This window comes from Fomitopsis serialis (genome assembly GCF_022376445.1).
Source record: "Fomitopsis serialis strain Sig1Antser10 chromosome Unknown B0H18scaffold_97, whole genome shotgun sequence".
NCBI classification, from domain to species: Eukaryota; Fungi; Basidiomycota; class Agaricomycetes; order Polyporales; family Fomitopsidaceae; genus Fomitopsis; species Fomitopsis serialis.
In genome coordinates, this window is record NW_025955057.1 from 79,604 (window position 1) to 103,208 (window position 23,605).

At 52.2% G+C, this 23,605-nt stretch overlaps 4 protein-coding genes across 4 annotated transcripts; 1 reads left to right on the plus strand and 3 right to left on the minus strand.

Annotated features, from left to right (window-relative positions):
- Positions 1 to 734: 734 nt before the first annotated feature.
- B0H18DRAFT_883415 (kinase-like domain-containing protein) lies at positions 735 to 1,771 on the plus strand (the record flags this gene model as incomplete). The annotated part of the gene is made up of 3 exons (XM_048040974.1): positions 735 to 816; positions 870 to 1,144; positions 1,202 to 1,771. 3 exons carry the CDS (start codon positions 735 to 737, stop codon positions 1,769 to 1,771), a joined length of 927 nt encoding a protein of 308 aa, XP_047888557.1.
- A 5,055-nt stretch (positions 1,772 to 6,826) lies between these two features.
- On the minus strand, positions 6,827 to 7,817 carry B0H18DRAFT_958220 (uncharacterized protein; the record flags this gene model as incomplete). The annotated part of the gene is made up of 6 exons (XM_048042671.1): positions 6,827 to 6,973; positions 7,014 to 7,046; positions 7,144 to 7,256; positions 7,485 to 7,542; positions 7,624 to 7,641; positions 7,689 to 7,817. 6 exons carry the CDS (start codon positions 7,815 to 7,817, stop codon positions 6,827 to 6,829), a joined length of 498 nt encoding a protein of 165 aa, XP_047888558.1.
- A 2,352-nt stretch (positions 7,818 to 10,169) lies between these two features.
- Positions 10,170 to 10,376, minus strand: B0H18DRAFT_883419 (uncharacterized protein; the record flags this gene model as incomplete). The annotated part of the gene is made up of 1 exon (XM_048040975.1): positions 10,170 to 10,376. The coding sequence occupies one exon, from the start codon at positions 10,374 to 10,376 to the stop codon at positions 10,170 to 10,172; it is 207 nt and encodes a 68-aa protein (XP_047888559.1).
- A 9,634-nt stretch (positions 10,377 to 20,010) lies between these two features.
- On the minus strand, positions 20,011 to 23,102 carry B0H18DRAFT_1033454 (glycogen synthase). The gene is given in 9 exon segments (XM_048030178.1): positions 20,011 to 20,421; positions 20,490 to 20,569; positions 20,635 to 21,075; positions 21,129 to 21,468; positions 21,524 to 21,719; positions 21,775 to 21,841; positions 21,895 to 21,991; positions 22,011 to 22,372; positions 22,428 to 23,102. The coding sequence occupies 9 exon segments, from the start codon at positions 22,869 to 22,871 to the stop codon at positions 20,259 to 20,261; spliced, it is 2,190 nt and encodes a 729-aa protein (XP_047888560.1). The 5' UTR covers positions 22,872 to 23,102; the 3' UTR covers positions 20,011 to 20,258.
- Positions 23,103 to 23,605: the final 503 nt, after the last annotated feature.

A 23,605-nucleotide genomic window follows, 5' to 3' on the forward strand; every position in this document is an offset into this window, starting at 1 on the left:
ACGCGGACAGCAACTCGAGCTACCTGTTTGACAAGGCGTCGTCTCTATTTTCAACTGTGAGAATGCTCAACATGACGATTCCTGGTAGTGCGGATCGAGCCTCTGTGCCGAAACATTGGCAATTTCGATGAGGACTGGAACGAGTTCAACAACATCAACAACATCATCATTCGGCAGCATATCCGGACGAACAAGGTCGCTTTCTCGCATCTGTATAACTCGCTCCCTCGTTCCGTCCACACCTCTCTTGTCAACACACCGAAACACGTCTATATTCGGTGTTTGCACCGCTGACCCTGACCTTCCCGTGTTCTATTTTATTCATCAGTCCTATCTCGCTGCGGGGCTTTACAGCAAATAACGCGCCGCTCGTACTTCATGCGGACGCGATCTACTGAGGACGACGGCTTCGAGTTCCCTGACGAGGTCCAGCCTTCATCGAGCATCGAGAAGCCCAGTACGTCACATGATCACGTTCATTTGCGAACGGCGACTGATGCATCACCTTGTCCCCGACCCTCATGTTGTCAGTGGCCCTGACATCGGCTACCGTAGTTCTGTGAGCATATGATCATACCCTTGCTCCATGAGTGAGATGCTGACATCATACGCAGTGTCACCGAAACGGTTGTACGTAGTGTTATTTTATTTTATTTCTTGTAGGTCCCACCACTCGCTGATGTGGCAGCGATTACAATACCGATGATGTGTGACAAGTGTGGTAGATGCTCAACATGGATGCTTCAGAGGTGGATGCACCTACGGAGATTGCGGGTCGGTACCGGTTGCGAGAATTGATAGGAGCAGGGTCGTTCGGTGCGCACTAACTAGTGCATCTGGCCTACATACTGATCGTGGTCACGATCTAGGTCAAGTGTACAAAGCCCTCGACATTTGCGAGCATGTTGACGTCGCGGTGAAGCTGGAGCCATGCGACTTCCGGGTCAACCAGTTGGAAAACGAGGAAGAAGTTTACGACACCCTCAAATATACAGAAGGCTTCCCCGTCATGCACGGGTTCGGTACGATGGACGAGGTAAATTACCTCGTAATGGACCTGCTAGGGCCGTCATTGGAGACACTTTTCCACTTCTGTGGGAAGCGATTTACTCTCGGGACAGTCCTGCGAATCGCGCTGCAGGCAGTAGGCCACCCCTTCGCTGATTAGAACTGAACTGACAAGCTACATCCATTTGTCTAGGTCGACCGGCTCGAAAGCCTTCACGCGAGGGGCTACGTGCATCGTGACCTGAAGCCTGCGAACTTTCTGGTCGGTGTAGGCGACCAGACAAGCCTGCTCTACCTCATCGACTTGGGTTTGGCTGTCCCGTACATCGACATCGTCACTCGCGCGCACATCAAGTACAACGATGAACATGAGGCAACTGGCACCCCGCTCTTCTCGTCCATCAATATACACCACGGTATTGCCCACTCGCGTCGCGACGACCTCATCTCGCTCGCATACATCCTACTCTTTTTCGTTCGCGGCTCGCTGCCTTGGCAAGGCATCCCCGGGTCCGCCAAGGCAAAGAGGAATGACCTGTTAACAAGAGCAAAGGCCAAAGTAAAGCCTTCGCGGCTTTGCAAGGGGCTTCCTACTGCGTTCTGCGCGTTCGTCGAGTACGTCATGACGCTGAAGTTCGACGAACGCCCGAACTATCTATACATCCGCAACCTGCTCCGACAGTGCCGTTCAGGCGTCTCCGACGCAGGCGAGAACGCGTACGATTGGGAGCAAAGGCCGGAAGATCGTGGTGTACGAGTGTAAGCCCAACATATACTACTCGTTCGAGAACTTCAATTGCTCACGAACGCGAAGTCTTAGGTCTCAGAGTCAACAGTGGAAAGATATTTAGTTAGTCTCTATGCACTATCGGACATTGTACTGTAATGTAGGCATGTGTATCGCTATCGGCTTGTTCAAGGAATGTATGCTCCACGTTGGTTGTAGCGTATCTGAGGCATCCTCGGGTGCGGGTACGATTCCGAGTCACGAATCGGCGTGTCTAGATTTGCGTAGGTACTAAGTCATTGAGTGTAATTCCCTCCTCCTCCTCGTCGCTGCTACGGTGTTGCGCGGTGCTGTAGACCCTTAGCAGTTTAACGTCGTCATAAGGAGCAACCTACGAGCGCCCAAAGTGTCGCTCGCGGGTGGCCTCACCTCTGCTGTCACCATCTGGTCGCGACGTCCTCTAACATCCACCTTGCATCCACCCATGACGCGCGGCTCGGGTTCGAGCTCGGGCTCGGTGTGGAAGGAAACCTCGGCACGTCAGACTCGGCGAACTTTTTCTTGCGCAGATTCTGGGCAGCTGAAGTGACGGCTTCGGGGGTGTGTCCGCCGACAGATGGCACCTTGACCACGGACTTTGCCAACAAGATATTCAAATGGCCGGAGTATGAGCCAATCACAGAAGTCCGCAGGTTCCTCGATAGCAGGACCCCGTCTCTATCGAATTCCCTCTCTCTCTCGTTCTCTCATCTCGCAATCCCGACCCGGCACATTTGCGCGACGAGATGGTTCGCATGTGCAAGATAAGTTGATTAGCAAGACGAGTCGAGACGTGTTTCGAGCACGGTACGTATCATATTCGTTTCCGGCAGCTTAACTACTCCCTATAGACCACCACCGTCGTGCTTCGCCAAGCCCTACGTCCACCCCGGACCTCCCTGCATCAAGCCGAGTACGTATTGGGTGGTGTTGTCATTGCACGCACCGTGACGCACGTCTTCACTCAAACATTGGGCGTGTACAAGCACCACCACCACCCCGATCCCGGCGGCACTAGCAAGCATACCGAGGGCGTGATATGGAGTGCGACGTGCACGGCGACGGCGAGCACGCAGGGCCAATGCCCTGCGTGCAGGCCGCCGAATGGTCGGCGGGCGCACGGGTGAGGGATGGGCGAGGCCTGAGTGTGAGTGGAGACGTGCACGGGCTTATGAACTAACGGTGAGCACAGGGCGCAGCGACGTGCGGTGCCCGTCTACTGCACGACGCGCACGTCATCCACGAGCGCACAGGACCAATGCCCTGCGTGCAGACGGGGCCGACGAACGGTCGGCGGGCGCACGGGTGAGGGATGGGTGAGGCCTGAGTGTGAGTGGAGACGTGCACGGGCTTATGAACTAACAGCGAACACAGGTCGCAGCGACATGTACGATGCGCCCGTCATCGGCGAGTGCGCAGGGCCATTGCCCTGCGTGCAGATGGGGCTGACGAACGGGCGGCGGGCGCATGAGTGGACGCGCCAACTAATGGGTGAGTGGGCAGGCAAGCGAGGGATCAGGCGGTCGGATGGGCTGGTAGATGACAGCACTGGTGGCGACAGCACACGCCGACCGCGAGCACTCTGGGCGAATGCCTAGCACGCAGACACGACCAGCGAACGCACACGCAGAACCGCGGAAACACGGCCGACGAACGAACCGCGGGCGCATGAGCAAAGGGCGCACGCAGACAGGCGGATAGGCGGATAGGCGGGCGAGCGGGCACGAGCGAGCTGGCGGGCACAGAAGCAGGCGACGACATACGGCAACCGTGAGCGTGCAGGGCGAATGCCGAGCACACAAATGTGACCAACGAATGGACCGCACGCATGAAGATAGGGCGAGGACAAGTAGAGGACGGCGGGCGAGTTGTCGGGACGAGTTGGCGGCTGGGGCGGGGAAACACCACACACGGCCACGCACCGACGGCGAGTGCGCTGAACACCGTGTGCGTGAGCGTCAGACGGGCGAGGACCAGTCGAGGACGGCAGGCCAGCGAGGACCAGTCGGCGGCCTGGGCGCGGCGATACGACACATATGGCGACAGCGAGCACGCAAGGCAAATGCCCTGTGTGCAAATGCGGCCGGCGAGTGGACGGTGGGCGAGGGTGCAGGTAAGGGTGACGGCATGGGCGAGGGCGACCACGCAGGGCAGTTTCCCGGCTCCGAGTGAACTACGGACACAAGCAGGGCAACAAGCCTGGACCCGAGCACCCGACAGTGCCGACACCGACGGTACCGGACCCGCGGTTCACCACCAACACCGGTGGTGAAGCCGGGTAGGATATGGGTACGAGGGTAGGGTACGGGTACGTGGGTAGAGTACGGGTACGCGGATCGTGGGTCGGTGCGGCGGTGTGCACCCTGCGCACTAATTCTTCGGTTTTTGGCGTGGAAATTGATTTATGTATATGCTTGATACTGATTATATCTAGCTATACTGAGACTAATGCACGACATAAACCATATTAAAATGTACTTTTGTATGCTGAGCAACGGCTGATGAGTCGGTTCTCGGGCCCTGCGAGCTGGACTTATTAGCCAAAAATGATATTTCTAGCTGACAAATATATGAAATAAGCCACAGTTTTGATAGTTATGACCGAGAATGGCAGCGGCTAAGTTAACGGTGGCTTGCAAGCCTGTGCATCACTAACCAGGAAGTTGGACAAAAGTAGCTTGTATACATATTACTGTTGACAATACTACTACTGCTATTCCGAATGCCTTTCGTACCTGTCTGGACCATCAAGTCAACAATGACACGACGACACTAGCTTCGCCGAGACCATTCCACACACAATCTGATTTGCTTGCGACCGTGTGAATAGCTGTATAGTTGCAGTATCTGGCTTGTAAGCCAACTCGCTGGCTTACTCGGCACCAACTCGAAATTTGAGTTGGGATCGAGTCGGTGAGCTTGGCTTGGCTTAGCTCAACTTGCCGCAACACTAACTCTGGTCACTCAAAAGGGATTTTGGAACATTCCCATTGGCTGGGATGCTGACAAATATTCCCCTTTAAAGTAAATTTTCAATCTCAGCTCTTCATGCCGAGTTTTTTGATGGCTTTCAGCCACACTAACTGAGCTCTTACTAGAGCCCCATTAAATGCGCAAAAATACCCAAATAAATACCCAAATATTCCTTCTCCATGGGATGCTTCATGGATACTGATGGGGGTGTCCATATTAGGTATCTTTGAGAGTACTGACCATGAGAAGTGATACTGAGGCATATGAGCAGATCTTGGTAAGCATGTTTACTAGAGGACTCCACAGGTATGAGGGGAGTCTTTGAAGCAGACATAGAAACCTGCCATATATGGTTAGTCTCCTGCCCATTTTAGGAAGTTGACCATTGATGGCCTCTGCAGTACTGAATAATAGCAGGAAAATCAGAGAGAAATCCAGGAGTACTATACATTCATATTGTGCTCACTATTGAGGCTCACATGTGGCAAAAAACCTATGATAGTGCAGAGTTTCCCATGCATGGCCTGATATAAGCCACTCTTTCAGTGAGTCTTTGTATATCTTGTAACCACCAGTATCACCTGGAATTGTCAGGAACTGGCAACTCCAAACAGGATCCTAAGCTGTTGTGTTTAGTTCAACAGCTCAACAGGCCCTGAACATGCAGGCTGCCAAACTTTGGAGTTGAGCTTGAATGCCAGCCACAAGCTCATCAGTGACACTGTATTTGCTGTGCTGTGGCCTCCCAAAAATGAAAAAAACCCGATTGGGTATATTCTCAGTCACATATGATGTGTCATAGAGTCTGTACATAGTATGCCTTCCCATACTTTCATATAAGTATAGCCCCATCCAACAAAGAACAATAAAAAGCACATGCCTCACACTCATTCTTTTACATTGTTTGTGTTTCCTGTGATGCTTACCAATTACCTATGAATTATGTCAATAATATGTAGTAGCTGACCTGGAAAGTTTGAATTACTTGTTGAGTCTGGGCTCAGAAAATGCAGACAAAACAAGGAAATGTTATGTATGATTCCAACCTTGTACTACTTGCTGTAACTAGTAATTGGCTTCTCAGCCCCTTATGTGGACCATGATCACTCAACAATGAGTACCTGCAGCACAAAGGTACCATTCAATGCTAGAAACACTCATAACATTGACTTTGCTTTGCATGTCCCTTGTATAATGGCATAGCCATCACAAATATGGGTTCCAGAATTTGTTCACACTGTACTGATCCTAGAAGTGACACAGAGACACTGTACTGTGCACTTGCTACTCTTACTAGAGAACTGTATACACTACCAGTGTCATGAGGTGAGAAACTAGACATGCAGACTTACCATACATCCCAGCCCTTCATAGTTGCTGCAGTGCTGGACAAATGGTGGAGAATGAGATAACATCAACTCTATTCCCTCATATGATAATTGCTTGGAGCATATCTAACCTCTAGCATCATATTATAGGCTGATGTGTTACCAGGTCCTATTGTTCAAGTTACGCAATGAGCCTTGGGTGATATAATTGGCAGCTCTTGGTTTGTTCATATGGGCAGGGAATGATTGTACCATGTATTGATGATGTCTATTTGTACAATGTCTACTGTCACTCAGACTGCCACTAGGCAACCAGCAACAGACCATACTTATAGTGGACTTCTAGGCAAATATCTGACTGTCCTTTTCTAGATCTCGAGTCAATAATAAGTGACTTTGGATCACTCTCATTGGCAGCAACATTTCCCTTCACATGTTAGCATAAAATGTCAGCTACTCATGCTGGATTCTTTGATGGTATATGGAAAGTCACACAATAACACCATAGACCCAGGAGTGAACACGTGTGCCATTTTAACAGTGTTGTATATATCATGGGAGGGTCCAAGAAGCAGGTATTATAACACATGGTGCATTGCAGTAATATCTGGTGGAGTACCTGCCATTCCAAATAAACAGTAGAGACTCTGTATATATTGAGAGGGTGGTTGAACAAGAGCAATATGGTGGTGAATTGTGCATGCATACAAAAGAAGTAAGTGTCAGCCAGCAGATGAAGCCAAAAGTTATCTCACAAAGGTTGAAAACCTTTGTGTTCATGGGATTTATGCCTGGATACCATGACCATTGAGTAGGCATTACTGGAATACTGAGCAAATGCAATAATGATTCCATGTGCAAGTCTCAGTGTAAGTATGTGCTCTTCACAGACAGTTTCCTATGAATATAGCAATGACACACAACACATGGTGGCTTACTTGCTCAATTGTAATATTGCTCATGATGGAGCACTGAAATCAACAACGTAGATAACCAGGATGCATAGAGTATTTGGGCTGTCAGGCAGCAACTAGACAGTGAAAATGGGCAATAATGAATTCTTCACACCTCAATGTGTCTAAACCAATGGGATTGTACTGCCAGCCATGGCCCTCTCCCCAGCAAGTTTGGGTGTGTTAGTGCAAGTTGTGTTGTCTGGGAGTCTGAAATTTGGAACTCAGCTACTGATAGCATAGTAAAGGTTACTTATCTTTGGTTATCTGGTGCTCAAACAGTCACATGCACTGTGGGAAACCCTGCCACATTGGGCTCCATGCTAAGTGTTACATCCTCTCCAGTCATAAGAACACTTGCTGGGGAGTGGGCCATGCATGGCAATACAATATCAGTTGTATTGTCTGTGTAGTTTGTCTTCTGGCTCATGAAATCATTGCTTGAATCTCACTTACCAAATGCATTGATATATACTAGTCTGTGACACTCAATTCTATGCTTTACCAGACCAAACTGTTGTCAAGCTGTGACAATAACATTAACCTTGCACAAGGAGTATCATTATAGTTATGTGGCTCAGTCCATAATACTTACAGTGATATTGTAAGGGCACTGTATTCTGAATGTTAAGTATCCTAGAGAATCCATAATGTGCATACTTCTTTTCCAGAAAACTTTGTTGATCCTTGATAGCTATGCCAATATTGCCATACAGCCTTTACCCAATGACATGTGTGGTTGTACCATTGTTCTTGCCCAGCTGCAGCTGAGCTGTCCTGTGTTATCATGTCTGGAATATTATGTGCTGTCTCAAAGCACTGAATAATAATACTACTTCCAAACTGGCAGGCTTTTGTATCATGGAAATTTGATAGGGAGTGACAATTAACTCAATAATGACAATGCTCAGAGTTTATTATATCCTGTGAACTGAGTAGGTCATATACTTCCCTACAGATTGATACTACATTGGCCCAGACCTCCTCATGTTACAGTTTGTTTAGATCAGCTATGCTGAGTCTGTTACACTCATGATACCTCTTCATGAACTGTGGCTCAGCTGTGGAAAAACAGTAAGTCACATGCACCATGTGTAGCTGCAATATTCTAGATGAGATACACCCAAGGCACTCTTGACTACTATCAGCACTTCAGCCACAGTCACGTGCAGGACGGATAAGTACCAGCAATGTATCAATATGGGCATCACATCTTGATTAGGGTATGGATATGTCACCGTAAGTCATGTACTTGCTGGGGAGAGGGCCATAGCTGGCAGTACAATCCCTTTGGTAGGATACATGTCAATTTATGAACAACTTCATGCTGCCCACATCAGAAGTCATGCTTGGCAAGACTGCTAGTATATTGTCTATGCATAGAGTACTGACGTATCTTCCACATTTTGCACTTCAGAGTAGCCTGCTAATTTATTAGGTTGTTGTAATATGAGGATCATAGCTTGCAATCATGAGCAACAGACATTATGGATCTGTTTCTTACTTGGTAAATTGCCAAGTTGCTTATCAACATGATCTGAATACTAATGAGCAGTGTTACTGGTTTGTATTGATAGTAACATAGAGCAAATAGATTGGGAATGTTGCAAATAAGTAAGGAGATCCTCTAGATCAACTAGAACTCAGGGAAGGGGAATCTGGGGGGTTGACTACAGTAACCACTACTCAGTTGGGACTTGCTGTCAGTGCTGTTGTACAAGTATTAGCCCTTGATCAGAGAAATTCTGACACCAAAGGATGTCTTTCAGTAGATTGTTAACAGTACTTCCCCAAGTCCAAACCAATCAACAGTGGAGGATGGAACCAATATACAGAGGAGAAGTATACCAGTAAGGAATTCTGAAAAAGGCCTGTCAAGAATTGATGTGTTATACAAGGAATACAACCAAAGAATGTGCAGTTTGCTCTCACCATAAGTGAACAGTTACCAGACACTGACCAGTAGTACAAAGCCATACTAAGGTATGTTACTGGAATGGAGCTCAGCTCCTGAGTCAATAGTAATGGGCTCATGTAGTACAATGTGAAGCAATGTATCACCATAGTAAGTGCCATCAAGACTGATAGAGTCATGGGCAGGATTGATCACTGATGAATTGAAGGTACACTGGCATAAGAGTACAGAAGTCTGGTGGCTCATAAATTGCAGATAAATCAGAGGATATTCAAAGAGCACTATGGCATGTTGATGAGGGCTGTGATGTTGACGCCATATTACCATATATGGAAGGTAAGTCATATCACCATGTACAAGCATCAAATTAGCCAACCCTTGCCCATTCTGGGCTATGTTGTGGCACCATAAGGCATTTTGGGATGTCTGACACACATGGCTATACTGCATGGGTCATGTGCTCCATATCTAGGGTGAAAATGAGCAGTTTGAATTCTGCAAAGTCACTTGTGATTTTTTGTATTTTGCATTTTCTGGCCTAACTGTCCATTACTGGGGCCCAACAAAATTACTACAGGCTCTATGAAACATGGGTTACAAGTTGACTACATAATCACCATATCCATTTGTGGGTGCTTACTGTTACAAAAAGCCATTGATTGTATTGAAGCCCAGTGCTGCTGGTGAGGTCACATGCCATGTTCACCACTTTCCATATTGGGCTCCAAGCTAGACATTACAGGAGCCCCAAGTCCATGGGGAATTGTCAGCCACAGCACTTGTTTGGGTGTGTTGGTGCAAGTCACATTGTCTGGGAGTCTGATATTTGAAACTCAGCTAATGTGAGCATAGTAAGTGTTACTTATCTCTGCTTATCTGGTGCTCAAACAGTCACGTGCACTGTGGGAAAACCTGCCACATTGGGCTCCATGCTAAGTGTTACATCCCCTCCAGTCATAAGAACAATTCCTTTGTACCTCAGGGATCATAATTCCTTCATAACTCAGGGATGTCAGTTGGTGCGGGACATTGGAGCCAATGGCTTGATCTCCCAATTGCACGGACACGGAAGATGGTTGAACTTGTACATGACCTCAAGATCCCTGGATGACAGTGTGAGAGCTTTGGGTCTGCTCCCCAGCCTGAGTCTTATACCCTATCTCAGATGCATGAATTAAGAGATCTGATTGGGCTCACCTTTTTTGCCTGCATAGCAAGATCATGTATCATGATACACACACAGACATGGATGGGTTTCCCTGCCATGTACTATCCTCACCCTGATACCAGGGAGTTGTACCCAGGGTTGGAATACATGAGTAGGCATGTGGCACTGCTGCATGCATCTTCATTGCATAAGAACAGCTTGATTGAACAACACCCAGGGCCTTAGTCTCCCCCTTGATGTTGGTCTCATCACAGCTGACAGACATACATGAGAGATCATGATGTCTGTAAAATGGAGCATGGGGGGGACATACACATCTATAATCCAGATTCAAATGAGCTGTGGAATCATTGAAGGCAGCATGCACACCCAGAGGTCTTTGTGGTGCCTTTTGAAGTTGATTTCAACCCAGTCCTTGAACTTTTGCAAAAGCTCAGGAAGATACCATAGCATGGATGACATGAGCCTCAGGTATGCATACACATAGCAACTCACCTGTTGTATTCTTTCGTTACTCCCTCATTCACTCCAGCAGCAATCTTGTCCATCTATCAAGGACAACACTATCATTCAACTCTAGAGATCCTTCATTACAGTGGTCGACATGGCCCTCTGCAATGGGCTGCCACCAATGCACACCTTGCCGGTGCTGTAGACCTCCTGGATCTTGCTGTAGCTGACAGTGTACCCTTGAGGGGCCCCTTTGTGCTTGCACATTGTGGGAGGTCCAGGCATGCCGGTTATAAAGATGATGAGTAAAACTGAGCTGGATTTGCTGGCCCACAGAGCCTTATTTGTGGTTGGGCTGAGCCACACCTTTGGCCACTCTTACTTGATTGGCGCCAATGTGGGCACCCATTGTGGACCTTGTGCTACCTTGCAACCTACAAGTTCAGAGCTTTTGATGTCACTTGGGCTTTAGGTGAGAGTTCTCACTTGTCAATCAAACATTTCACATCACAAATATGAAGGCCACATGCCTGATGGAGGAATGAGGTTAAACACAAACTCTCAGTACCCTCAGGGTACAGGTCAGCACTATTATTGTACAACAATTGAGGTCATGGATTGGTATGCAACCACGAGTGCTCACCACATATCATACAGGACAGACTGATGTTGGTAAAGAACTCAGAACATCACTCTTGTACTGAGAAGGGCTATGAGGCAGAGAGAGAAGGAACACAGGAGAGAAAATGATCACAAGAGAGAAAAATACAGTGTCATTGCTCCCTGGCTCTAACTATCCTTTTCCCCTTTCAGTCATTGACAGACTCATCAGCCAATCACTTCAACAGGGAGGTTGTATATTCTGTGTATGTCAAAGCTATGTGTCCCCATTGACATGACCAAAAAGAACACAAAAGCCACACAAAAACCCAACCGTGAGGTCAAGCAGTGGTATGCGAGGCCTCTGCGTCTATGAGATGTACGGGGGACTGTACAGTGGTCTAGGTAAGAAGGAGGAGGACGGACAAGACTCCAAACAACACGTGAGAGCTTCGAAGATGTCGAAGACTGTTCGAAGACGAGGGCTAAGCCTCAAAGGTAGGAGGTAGGTTCTCGACAGACATGTCGGGCAAAAGGTAACAAGGGAGGCGAGCGACAGCAGTAGAAGAAGTGTAGAGCCTCTCGGGGCAACTACGAGCGGACGAGCGTACTGGTGAACTGACTGACTTGCTGACTGGCTGACTTCGAACATGTACGAGCTGACTGACGAACTTCTGACTTGCGAACGGACTGACTGACGAACCTTGCCGGCGCGAGGTGAGTTTGAGAGGGTAAGGGGGTCTCTGAGATTTGGAGGGAACAAGTCAAGGTATATACAGGAAAATACGGTCCGAAGACCAAGAGAGCCAAGGAATTCCAAGAAATGATGAAGGAGAGTGATAAGAAAAACAACCAATCAGAGAATGTCACAACGCTCGACCCGGACCTACTAACACATGAGAGAACACAACTCGGCCTTCCGTGGCTTCCGAACAGCGGGCGACCATCCCCGAACGGCGAAGGTCATAACCGGAGCCGGGGACAGTCCTCAAAGATATGAGACATCCGCGGGAGGTCGCCTGACTTACACGAACATGCCGCATCTCGACCCAACTTCCGAAGTGTATGCTGCCCGCTACTATTGCCTCCTTGAGGTCCTCAAAGCCGAGGGACTTGTTGAGCCGCGATACGATGCCAACAGTCCTGGAGAGTGGCTGGCTTGGGCCCACGGAGTCTGTTGGATGATCATACGTGCATCCAAACCTAGACTATCCTCCGAACCATCAAACCGACCTTCGAACAGCACTTCTTGTTCGAGTCTCGCAGCCGGGCCATCCTGCTAGCGAACGACACACTTCCTGCTCCTAGGTCGTTCCCCGAGATCGACGAGTTGATGTGTTACCTTGACAAGGTCTTCCACCGCGATGGCAACCAGGGGGACATCCTAGGTTTGGCCTATCCTACGATTGCCTGGTCCGAGACCTTGGTGCTGCTCGAACAGGTCAACCAGGCTGAGTGTCGTCCTCTCGCGAACCCGCAGTATCAGCGCGAGTCGTTGATCCTTTCCGACTTCTGCCAACTGCCCGACAACCTCGAGTCCATGGGTCGAGTGATTCACAACATCGCAGTCGACCAGTGCCGCATGCACGGCACCCTTGTCGGATTGCTCGAAAGCCTGCTCGAGCGCGTCAACACTGACCGTGGCTTCGACACCGGTCCGTCTGTTTGTAGGGGTAGGGGTGGTGGTCATGGGTGTGGGAGTCGAGGGCACAGGCACGAGAGTTGCCGAGGCCATCACTAGTTTGTTGGACCTAGCTGTGTACTTGCCTGTTGTGGTGATTGCGAGTCCCCGGTGCGTGGACGACACGGAAGGGAATTCTAGGTATCAGTGAAAACGATCGGTGGGGGCCGTTGGTATGAGTTGACAGTTGGCGGAGGGAGCGAGCGAGGTCTGTGGTACCTCGCGGAGGAAAGGGGTAAATGGAGAGATGCAGCGCACACTTCGCCCGTGCTGTCCTTTGGTGAAAACTGCCCCTCCTAAGCCGACTTACTCGATAATCTTCCTTCCGACACTCCTAAACTGAACCTTCCTCGATCCTGAGCCTGAGCCTAACCTTTGCGACTTTCCTTAGCCTGAGCGTGAGCCTGAGACGAAACCTAAAGCCTGAGATTGCCCGGTGCAACCTAGATACGAAGTCCTCAGAGGTAGTGGTAGGTAACTCCCCCTCCTCCCCTCCGTCCCCCTTTCTAAGTCTCCTCCCGCCACCGTTTTCCCACGTCCTAACCTCGCTGGCACCCGTTCCTCTCCTCTCCCGTTCCTTCCACACCCGCCGTGTCTCCTTCCGACCCCTCGCTGTACCCTTCTCCAGCTCCTTCCGCTCCCTCTGCCTCCTTCCGACGCCTCGCCGTACCCTCCTCCAGCTCCTTCCACTCCCTCCGCCTAGCTCTCAGTGTTCCCCACCATCTGCAATGCCTGCCGATGCTCCCCTGAAGCCGTCCACCATCGTCTTCACCACCCGGTTCTACCGCCTCATCAATCTTCTCCGCGACAAACATGTAGTGGAGCCTTGCCTGAACCCTGATAGCGACCACGAATGGCTTGCCTGGGCCCACGGAGCTCAGTGGTTAATTGTGCGTCTTTTCCTTCGTCCTGATTCCCGATCGCCCCTCTAAGCAGCCGTCCTCCCCCCGCAGTGAATGCTCTTTGACTCTCGTTCCCGTGCGGTAGCCCACGGCGATGCTTCCCTTCCGCTCATCCGCCGCTATCCTGACGTGCAGGAGCTGATCGAGTACCTCGACCAAGTCTTCCTCACTCTTCCGTCGCAGCATAGCTACGTGGGCAAACCCTTCCCTTTGATTGCCTGGGCCCCAAATCAGGTCACCGCCGAGCAGGCCGATGCCAAGATTGGTCGTCCCCTCCTTCCAGTTCGCTACTTGGAGCGTCCCTTACAGCTCTCATCCTACCGTGCTTCTTCCGACAGCCTCAACAGCCTCCTTACTCGGTTCCAGGGCCTCCTTGATGAGTGCCGCACCACTAACCGCAACACTCGTTCACAAGCTGTTCGTATCGCCCGACTCGGCCTGAATATGGTCGAGGGTGGTGTCCACGACTTGCACACCCGCCTGTCGGAGGGAGTCTACGTCCCAGACAGTTACTCCGGGGTACCTCACCGCCTGTGGTTCGCGCCTGTTAGGGATGTCGATGATCTGGAGGAAGGAGAGGATGAGGATGCCATGGGGGAGGAGCCTGTTGTCCATGTACTGTAGCCGTCTTCCTCCCGTGTGTTCTTCTATTGGTTGTCCTTCCGCCGAGTCGTCCTTCCGCCAATGGATGTCGCTTCACTCCGCATTGCCTGGGCCTGAGTGTGTGTGTCGTTCCGGGGTCGTACCGCTGCTCCCATGTGGGCCTTCCCCACACCGTAGTCCTACCAATGTAGTGACTCTTCTAAACCGCATAACTTCGCCACTAAGGGTTCTGAACACAGACACTTGAGCTTTGAACATCGTGCGGTTCCCTCGAATGGATGAGTAGTGCGTCGACTGTACTGACTTAGTATACCGCTGTATCAACCGTAAGTTGCATTATCGGTGGGTAGGTGAGCTAGGGGCTCATCACCGTAGTTCGAATTTGGCCAACTATTGCCCTCATACTGAACCACTACTGTATTGAATCTTGCCATGTCTGTTCCACACACCAGTTTGGCTTTGACAGTGTCATGTTCAAATTGAGTGTTGGTAAGAGGAATTGTCATGAACTTGAAGTTATGGAAGACATCCAGATACAAGAACAGTAGGTATGTGCTTGCCATGTCAAGCACTGTCAGGGTAGGGTGATGGCCAAGTTTGAGCAAGTATATGTATTGATTCAAGGCTTTGGTCAACCTGCAAGCATTGTGTTTGTCTGTGATTGACTGGATCAGTTGCTGGACTACTGAGGGTTGCTTGGGCATCATGGGATGGTGTGGGTGGACTTCTGGAGGGACACAAGAGTCTTCAGCATTGCTAGAGTCCTCTCAAAGCCTCTGGCAAAGTGTCCAAAACATTGATATTTCTTCCTGGCAGTCTGTCCACTTGACCATCTGTGGATGATTGGATACCTGCCAAGCTTTCCTTGTGCAGTTGATGTGCAAGTGTTTGAATATTTTGGTACTGTAGTTGTCCGTTGTACCAAGGTTTCAAATAGAGTCAATATAGTGGTGTAAGGAATGGAACTTGGGGATGTCAAGGTGCTCCCAGATACCAACAGTCTTCAAGATAGACTTGTTCTTGTGGTAAGTCTACAATGTGTCATTAATGTATGACAGGGTCGTCTCATTGTGAGTTGGATACTGTACTATATAAATGAAATCAAGCAGTGTGTGGAAGGTGCAAATGACAGTGTTAGGGACCTGACCTACAAGGCACCCCAGAAGGATGCAAGCCATATCTTTGCACTCACTTCCAGATACCTGTGAGAGGGCAGAAATCCTGTTCTTGAAGTGTTGGGTTCCATACACGGGCAGAAGACACTGAATGTGCACATCAAGTTCCTTCTCATCCATAAGTCAAGCTGGTGGAGGACATTGGGGGTGATGCACATGTGGATGTTGGTAAAGGGTAGGTCTTTCCAAAATGGCTCAATAATGTAGCCAGAGATGTTGAACTCCTTGCACACATTGAAGAATGGTGTCAAGCCCTTCACACCTTTCACCTTCACCTTGCATAAACTGTTGAGTGTCCAGAGCTGGTGTCATGGAGTCCTTGGTGCATCTTCTCCAAGGGCAGACTTGCTGGGGAGTGGGCCATGCATGGCAATACAATCCCAGTTGGATTGTCTATGTCAAAAAAATCAGATAATATTAGAAATGGCCCAGGCAATGTGATTGAAGCTGTCTATGCCATCATTTTGACATCAGATAAGATACCATCCTCAATAACCTGGTAAGATGGTTGCTGTGGCCCCAGTGAGCTGATTTATATAGCTTGCTACACCACTCTAGGAACTACTCATGTAGTGGACATCCCCATAAGATGATAGTGTAAGTACAGATGTATGTATGTATACCCTGTATGTGTCTATGTTCAAGAGAAAGCCAGTGGCTGGATAATTGCCATATGGAGTATGTGACCTTCCCAAAGAAAAATCCAGCACAAACAATTCAGCACAAACAGGGGCATGTAGGGCCCAGAAAATGCAGAAAATCTATGAAATATATAGAACATCAAATACAAGTGTATGATTGCTTTGAGCTGCAATGGTCACTGTTACATTGTATACAAGGGCCATATTATGGCAAAAGATACTCAGATTACCCATTATAGTCCTTATTACCTGTACTATAGAAGCTACTGAGTGGTCCACAGTGTCTCAACCACACATATACATTACAGTGTACACATAGCCCATATTTGAGTCATGAACAATCACTTTGAATCTGCAGAGGCACTTGTGCATTTTTTGTTTTGCATTTCCTGGGTTAGCCAGCCACTGTATGCACTCAGAAGAATTTTTGTATACTCTCTGGATGAAGGGCTATCAGATGAGCATTCTATGTATACTGTGATTTGTTATTAACTGGGACTACAAGTGGTCTACAATGTGTGAGCGCTTGCAGGCTGATGTTCACCAGTTTCCTTATTGGGGGAACTGCTAAGGTGTTTCATGGGCCTCATATCCATAACAGAGTGCTTAACCACTGCATTTGTTTGTTTCTGTTGGTGCAAGTTGTGTCATCTGGGAGTCTGAAATTTCAGACTCAGATAAGCAGCCCCTACTAATGGTTACTTATCTCTGTGTATCGGGGTGGCTGCAAGTCACGTGCACTGTGGGAACAAACTGCCATTCCGGAGGAATCACTAAGGCATTTCATGGTGGTCCATCATGAGAACAATACCCTCATACCTCAGGGATCATAATCACGCTGTCAGAGCCTCAACAAAAGTTCAACTGCCCATTTAGGACTGCATTTTCATCACTGATACTGACATTGCAGGTGAGAGCTGCACCCAGTCCTCACAAAACTTGCACATACCCTTGACATACCCTTACCCTTGTGAAGGGTACCATACCCTTGAGGGTAAGGGTAAGGGGGCAGCAGGAGAACATTGATGTCAGGGCAAATGTGAAAAGGAATAGTGGTGTGAAAAGGAGTGGTGGTACACTGTAGCAGCCAGTTCAAATCCACTGTTACGACAATGTCCGTTTCATTTTATTTTACTTCGTCAACTTGTACTATACTAATGTGAGTGCAACCTCACACGAGCACTAGTGCATTGCAGGGGTTCGGGTAACCCACGAGGGTCGCGGGTAGGGGTACTCGCGGGTAGGGGTCCGGGTAGTGATTTCTGTACCCGCATACCTGCCCTGCAGTCGTGCGGGTATTGCCAAAAGCGGCAACCCTGCGAGCGCCCAAACTCGCGGGGATGCCCCGGTTCCCCCGGCCTGTCTCTCTCCATCCACCAGGTCGACTCGTGCACGGCCTCAAGTGCCGCAACATGGTGTACGCGCACGGCGAGCTCCCATGGCATAGGCCCTCGCGCAGACGAAGCCGATGAACACCATGGGCCTGGCCGCTGCCACGAACAGATGCAGACGTGCCGTGTGGACGACGAACGGACAGCAGGTGTACATGAGGAGTGGACGGGCAAGGGCGAGGGTGAGGGCGAGGGCTAGGGTAACAGCGAGGGTGACAGCGAAGGCCAGGTGAGTCCAGGCAGGCGCAAGTGGGCTTGCTAACAGGAAGTACAGGACGCGGTGATGTGCCGCATGACACGCACAACAACCGCGAGCACGCAGGGCCAATGCCCTGCGTGCAGGCACGGCCGACGAACAAGTAGCGGGCAGAAGAGCGAGCAGGCGGCAGGACACGCTGACCGCGAGCGCGCTGGGCAAATGCCCAGCACGCAATCACCGTGACGGCCGACGAACGCGCGCAAAGCGGGCGGGTGGGCGGGCGAACCGGGTGACGGAAGACCAGGCGTGGACGAGCAATGCACCGGTCATGCAAGCGAGCGGAGGGTGGGAGAGCGGGTGGACGAGCAGGGTGGACGAGCAGGCGGGAGAGTGGGCGGGAGAGCGGGCGGGGACAGTGCAGGGGCAGAAGCAGTGCACACGCGGGCGACGAGTGCGCACGGCAAACACCCCACACGCAGACGCAGTCGACCAACGCACCACAAACCCGGGCGCAGCGACGACCAGACGGCAGGCGTGGATGACGAGTGGAGTGCGAGGAAGGGTGGTTGGCTGGCGGGGACGGGCGAGAGCGTGGCGAGGGCGAGGGCGAGGGCGAGGGTCTGCAGGTGTGAGGGCAAGGGCAAGGGTCTGCAGGTACGTGCAGACACACGCGAGCAACCTCACTAACCGCAGGCACAGGAGGCGGCCACCGGCGACGTGCGTGACGACTGCGAGCACGCAGGGCCAATGCCCTGCGTGTAGGCACGGCAGACGAACGCGAGGATGGGCGACAGCACACATTGACCGCGAGGGCGTTGGGCACACATGCACGGCCGGAGAACGGGCAGGGGTTGCGGACAGCCAGGCGGGAGAGCGGACAGACGACCGGCGACCGCACTCACGTCAATTGCGAAGCGGACGAGCGGGTAGACGAGCGGGCGAGTGCATGGGTGAGTGAATGGACGAGCGTGCGGGCAGATGGGCACAGGGTGTAACGGGTGGACCGACACCAGGGCGCGTTGTCGTGCAGCACGACACCCACGGTGACCGTGAACGCACAGGGCGAATGCCCAGCACGCAAGCACAGCCGGCAAGTGGATCGTGCGCGGTTGCGCGACGACGCACGGCACGCAAGCACAGCTGATGGACGAACCATGTGCGCGTGAGCGAGAGACGTGAGATGGTGACGGAGGGCAGGGCGAGGGTGTGCGCAACACACGCCGACTGCGAGCGCGTAGGGCCAGCACCCTGTGCAAATGCAGCCAACGAGTGCACCGCGGATACGGGCACAGCCGCAAGCAGGTGGGAGCGCGTACGGACGGCGCATGCAGACAGGAAGGGTCCGGACGGGGGCGAGCGGACACTCCCGTCTGCGAGCGAAGGGGTGGGGTGAGCTGATGGAGGGAACACATGAGCACGAGCGCGAGTGCGGGGGACTGCGAGCACAGAGGATGGCAAGTGGGGAGAACAGCGACAGCGGAGGGTGTGTCCGTGACATACCCACTCACTCGCTCGCCTGCACGACTGCCTCTCGTGTTCTTGTCCACTCGCCCACTCGCCCACTCGCCCACCCATCCGCTCACCGACCCGCCTACCGGCCCACAGACCCGCCATACCCGCACGTGACCCGTACCCGCACAGCGGGTCTGGTACCCGGGCAGGTACGGGTACGGGTAAGCCCCTGGACACCCGGGGGTTTACCCCTGCAATTCACTAACAAGCACGCACCCTCGGCATCCAGCTCGCTCTGTACCCGGTCCGGTTCAACCCGGACTATCACATGTACTCTGTGACTCATTCTGACTCCCTCTGACTTGGTATGACTCACACCCCTGACTCCTAGTGACTCATCCCTCCCCCTCTCGTCGCTGATTGGCTTACTCTACCTGACTCGTCCTGGATCCTGCCCTGAACACCTCATGTATATAAGCCTGTGTACTTTAGAGGTCGAACCCTCAGTTCGACCTGGTTTGATCTATAGAAGTGTCCTGCTTTGCAATACTCCAGTGTGAACGACACCCCGCTCGACCTGCTAGACATGCTTAGCAGTGTCTGTGAACCATCCTCTACCGCCACAAAGATGATTGAACAGCCTAAGACCCGAGCTTAAGGGTTAGGTTGTGAGGGTTAGGTTGTGAGCTAGTGCTCAGGGTGTCACACTTTGCGTAACATCCACAACTCCAACATATGCATCTGAACAGGCAGACTGCAATCAGGCAAATACAGTCAGCTTCAAGTTATGACTGGATAATGTGAAGCAAGTGTGCATGAGGTACTCATTTTGCATGTAAGTGTCCCAGATAATGATGAGATTGGCATATTTTAACTAATCTACACAGCCAAGGAACCATTTGCATTCCTAGGGTTTAAATGTAAATCCTGTTTTCTATCTGACATCCTCAGATGGGCCTGATTGCAATGAAACTGTACAGCTAGTAGGCAATGCCCCTCCCACACACACAACTAATGGTACCATGTATTCATCACGACGTACATTACAATCCGTTAGTGCCTGCCATTCACCCCGTTCACACCATTGACTTGACTGAGCGCCGCATCCGCCTTGTAGAGATCGCCCTCGCTCAAGCTGTTTGACTTGCCGCCTCCTGGCGTGCTCGCACCGGACATCACGGAGCTTGCGCGTGACCGCACCTTCATGACGAGAGGGCTGGACGGACGAGCGCGGCGCCGTCAGTCCCGGAGAGATCAGTCAATGAGAGAACGATGCGGACGTACAAAGGATAGCCTTCGTCCTCGTCGTCAGCTTGGGACGGCCAGTGGTACCCGCGGTAATCGCTCGTCCCCAGGGCCTGCATCTAGATGGAGACGAGGGTAAAACGTCAGACATTCAGCCGCACACTAAGCACCATAGAACACGCACCTCCTCCGTGAGCGTCCCGATATCTCCTGGAGTCGCCACGCCCGACATCCTCCACCTCGGGCTCGCAGGCACCGAGTTCGGCGGCATCCTCTCCATACCAAAGTCAAACTCCTCCTCCTCGCCCTCCGCGCCGGCACCGTAGAACGCATCGGGGTACGCGCGGCGGAGCGCGAGCTGGCGCGCCTTTGAGTACTCGATGCCGAGGTTCTTCCAGTCGAGCAGCGGGCTGAGCCGCTCGACGCGGTTCCGCTGGTTGATCCGCTGCCGCCGCGTCTTCTGGCAGAAGCTGAAGATGCAGTCCGTCAGCTGGCTCACCGAGTCCTCGACCGACTGCGAGCGCCGGTCGACGATGTAGCACCCTTCGTCCTCCGGCTGCTCGATCAGGTCCTGCATGAAGCAACCGAAGCCGGACAGGTTCGTCGTCACGGAGGGGATGCCCATCTGCAGAGGCTCTGAGCAGCTGTACACTATCGAGAAAGGACAGTCGCACGTACCACCGTGCACTCGGCCGGGGTGTATCCCCACGGCTCATAATAACTCGGGAACACGCCAAGATGGCATCCGCGCACGAACTCCTCGTAGTCAAGGCCAAGCACGGGGTTGTTCGAGTTGAGGAAGTCGGGGTGGAACACGATCTTGACACGGTCGCTCTCGTCGTTGAACAGCTGCACCCGCCGGATCTGGGTCAGGATCGGGTCATTCACGTCGTCGGCCATGTTGTGCGTCGTGACCGGCGGAAGGGCGTTGCGCTTCAGAGCAAAGATCCGGCGCTTGAGGAGCACCTTGTCCTCATCTGAAAGAAGGTCGTCCGGTGTTGGCAGTGTTCCGTGCTCGCTATTGTCTCGAAGTCAGTTCATTGGCTTACAACGGGCAACGGATATACACGCACCCATTAGACCGAATAGCATGCTCAAACAGCCGCGCCCCAATCCTGTTCTGAATCTCGCTGACCGTATCTCGCAGCTGCTTCGTGACGGCTTGACCCTTCAGCGCATCTATTGTGTACGAGTGTGTCGCCGCGGGCATGATGATGAAAGCAACGACGGTGGTCTTTGAACCTGACTTCTTGAGACGATAGTTAAGACCTACGGTATCACGTCGAGTTGTCAGACGTGACTATCGCTAACGAAGCCCACTTACGAGCCAAGGCCTCGATATACATGTCGACACCCTTGTTGCGATACTCATACCGGCCCGCGGTGAACATCTGGGAGAAGCAAGATCAGCACGATGGACACCCGGCGCGCGAGAAGAACGTACGTAGAGCGTGTCATCGAGACTAAAGCTGTGGTGCCCATAGAAATGGCCGCGCACAAACTCGTGGATCTTCGCCTTCGCCGTCTGGTGCAATTTGGAACTCGTGCATCGCCTGGAACTTGACGACATTGAGCCCGTTCGGGAGGACGCCGTCGGGCTTGCGCTTGAGCAGGTGCTCCGACTCATACGCGGTGATGTGCGAGACAGTCGTGAAGACGTCCGCGCAGTGTGCGGCGGAGCGTTCGATGCAGTATCTGTGGTAGATGCCGCGCTTGCCAGCCTCGTGGTCGACGTCGAAGTACTGGAGGTTGTTGTAGAAGTCGACGCTGCCGGCGCAGAGGTAACGGCCGAGCAGGGTCGCGTGGGTCGTGAAGACGGTGGTCACGTCGATATGACGTTTGCGGCAGAGTGGGATGGCGAGACCGGCTTGCCATTCGTGGAAGTGCGCGACGACGGCGGTGTCGAGCTGACGCGTAACGTACTGCAGCGTTTGTTGAGATACGACGAGCGCGGCGATTAGCGGATGAAGAACGCACCTCGCCTAGAAACCATGCGACGATGTACCCGAACACGATCGTTTCATTGGTTTCGTGGTCGTTTGGTGGGGTGGGGATACCGGCGAGGTTCCAGAGGTCGCCCTTCCACTCGTCAAGGCGCGAATACTGGCTTCCGGTGTCGAAGAGGAGGACATAAGGCGATCCCTCGATGAGCCATCTGCCGTAGAGTGCCTTGACACCGGCACTGCGCAGATGTTCGAGAGTCGAGGCGAGGTGGGGGTCGGTTGGCTCCTGGGCCTCGACCTCCATGGGGGCGGTTTTGTAGCTGAGAGGCCCGATGAGACAGTACCGGTCGCCATACTCAGACACGGTGACGGGTACTTTGGTCTTGATGACGGTGTAGATACCGCCGACCTTGTTGGCGACTTCCCAGGCGCATTCGAAGAGTTTGGGCGAACGAACGTCGCGTTTCACGTCGGTCATGGTTGGGAGAGATGGGAGGATGTGGGTCGCGACGACACGGAGGGTCAGAGTGCGTCGAGAGACGCGTCAAGGAGGCGTATAAGTATGCGGGGTGAGTGGGCTGGAAGGGGCAGGAGGAGGAGGAGAGTGGGGTTCAACGCGCGCGCCCAGCCGATCAACTCTGATTTCCCCGCGCCTCGCCTTTTTGGGACAATCCCCGCGCCCAGAAATGGCAGGTTCTGGGGCTTGTCTGCGCAAAATGGGCGAGAGCGTCCCAGAATGGATTTTAGCTGGCCTTGTATGGACGAAATGCGGCCTTTCTGTGCGCTATCCAGGCCTGTCGCGCCCGCCGCCGCCTCCTGACGTCACCGCACGTGGGTCACGCGGGCTCCCGGGTCCTCCCTTTTTCCCCGGAACTTGCCCGGAACCGTACTCGGGGTACCCCACGGGGCGATCGCCATCGGTGGCTGACGGTGGCTGACGGTGGCTGTCGCCCGCTCTTGTCCCGCACGCTCAGCACGACGCACACTGCGCACCGCTCCTCTCCCCCAGATGCCCAACGCGTATCCCAGAACCCTCGTAGTCTCCTCACGATTACCAGAACGGTTTTGATCCCACAATCAGTGGTGTTCCGCGATGTGTCACTGAGCTCCCTGTGACCTCACCACGAGGTCACGATGGGCCTGCTACTCCGTATGTTCGCCTGTTCGCTAACCCAATGTGCCTATGCCAATCTCACCTTGGTAAATCAACGC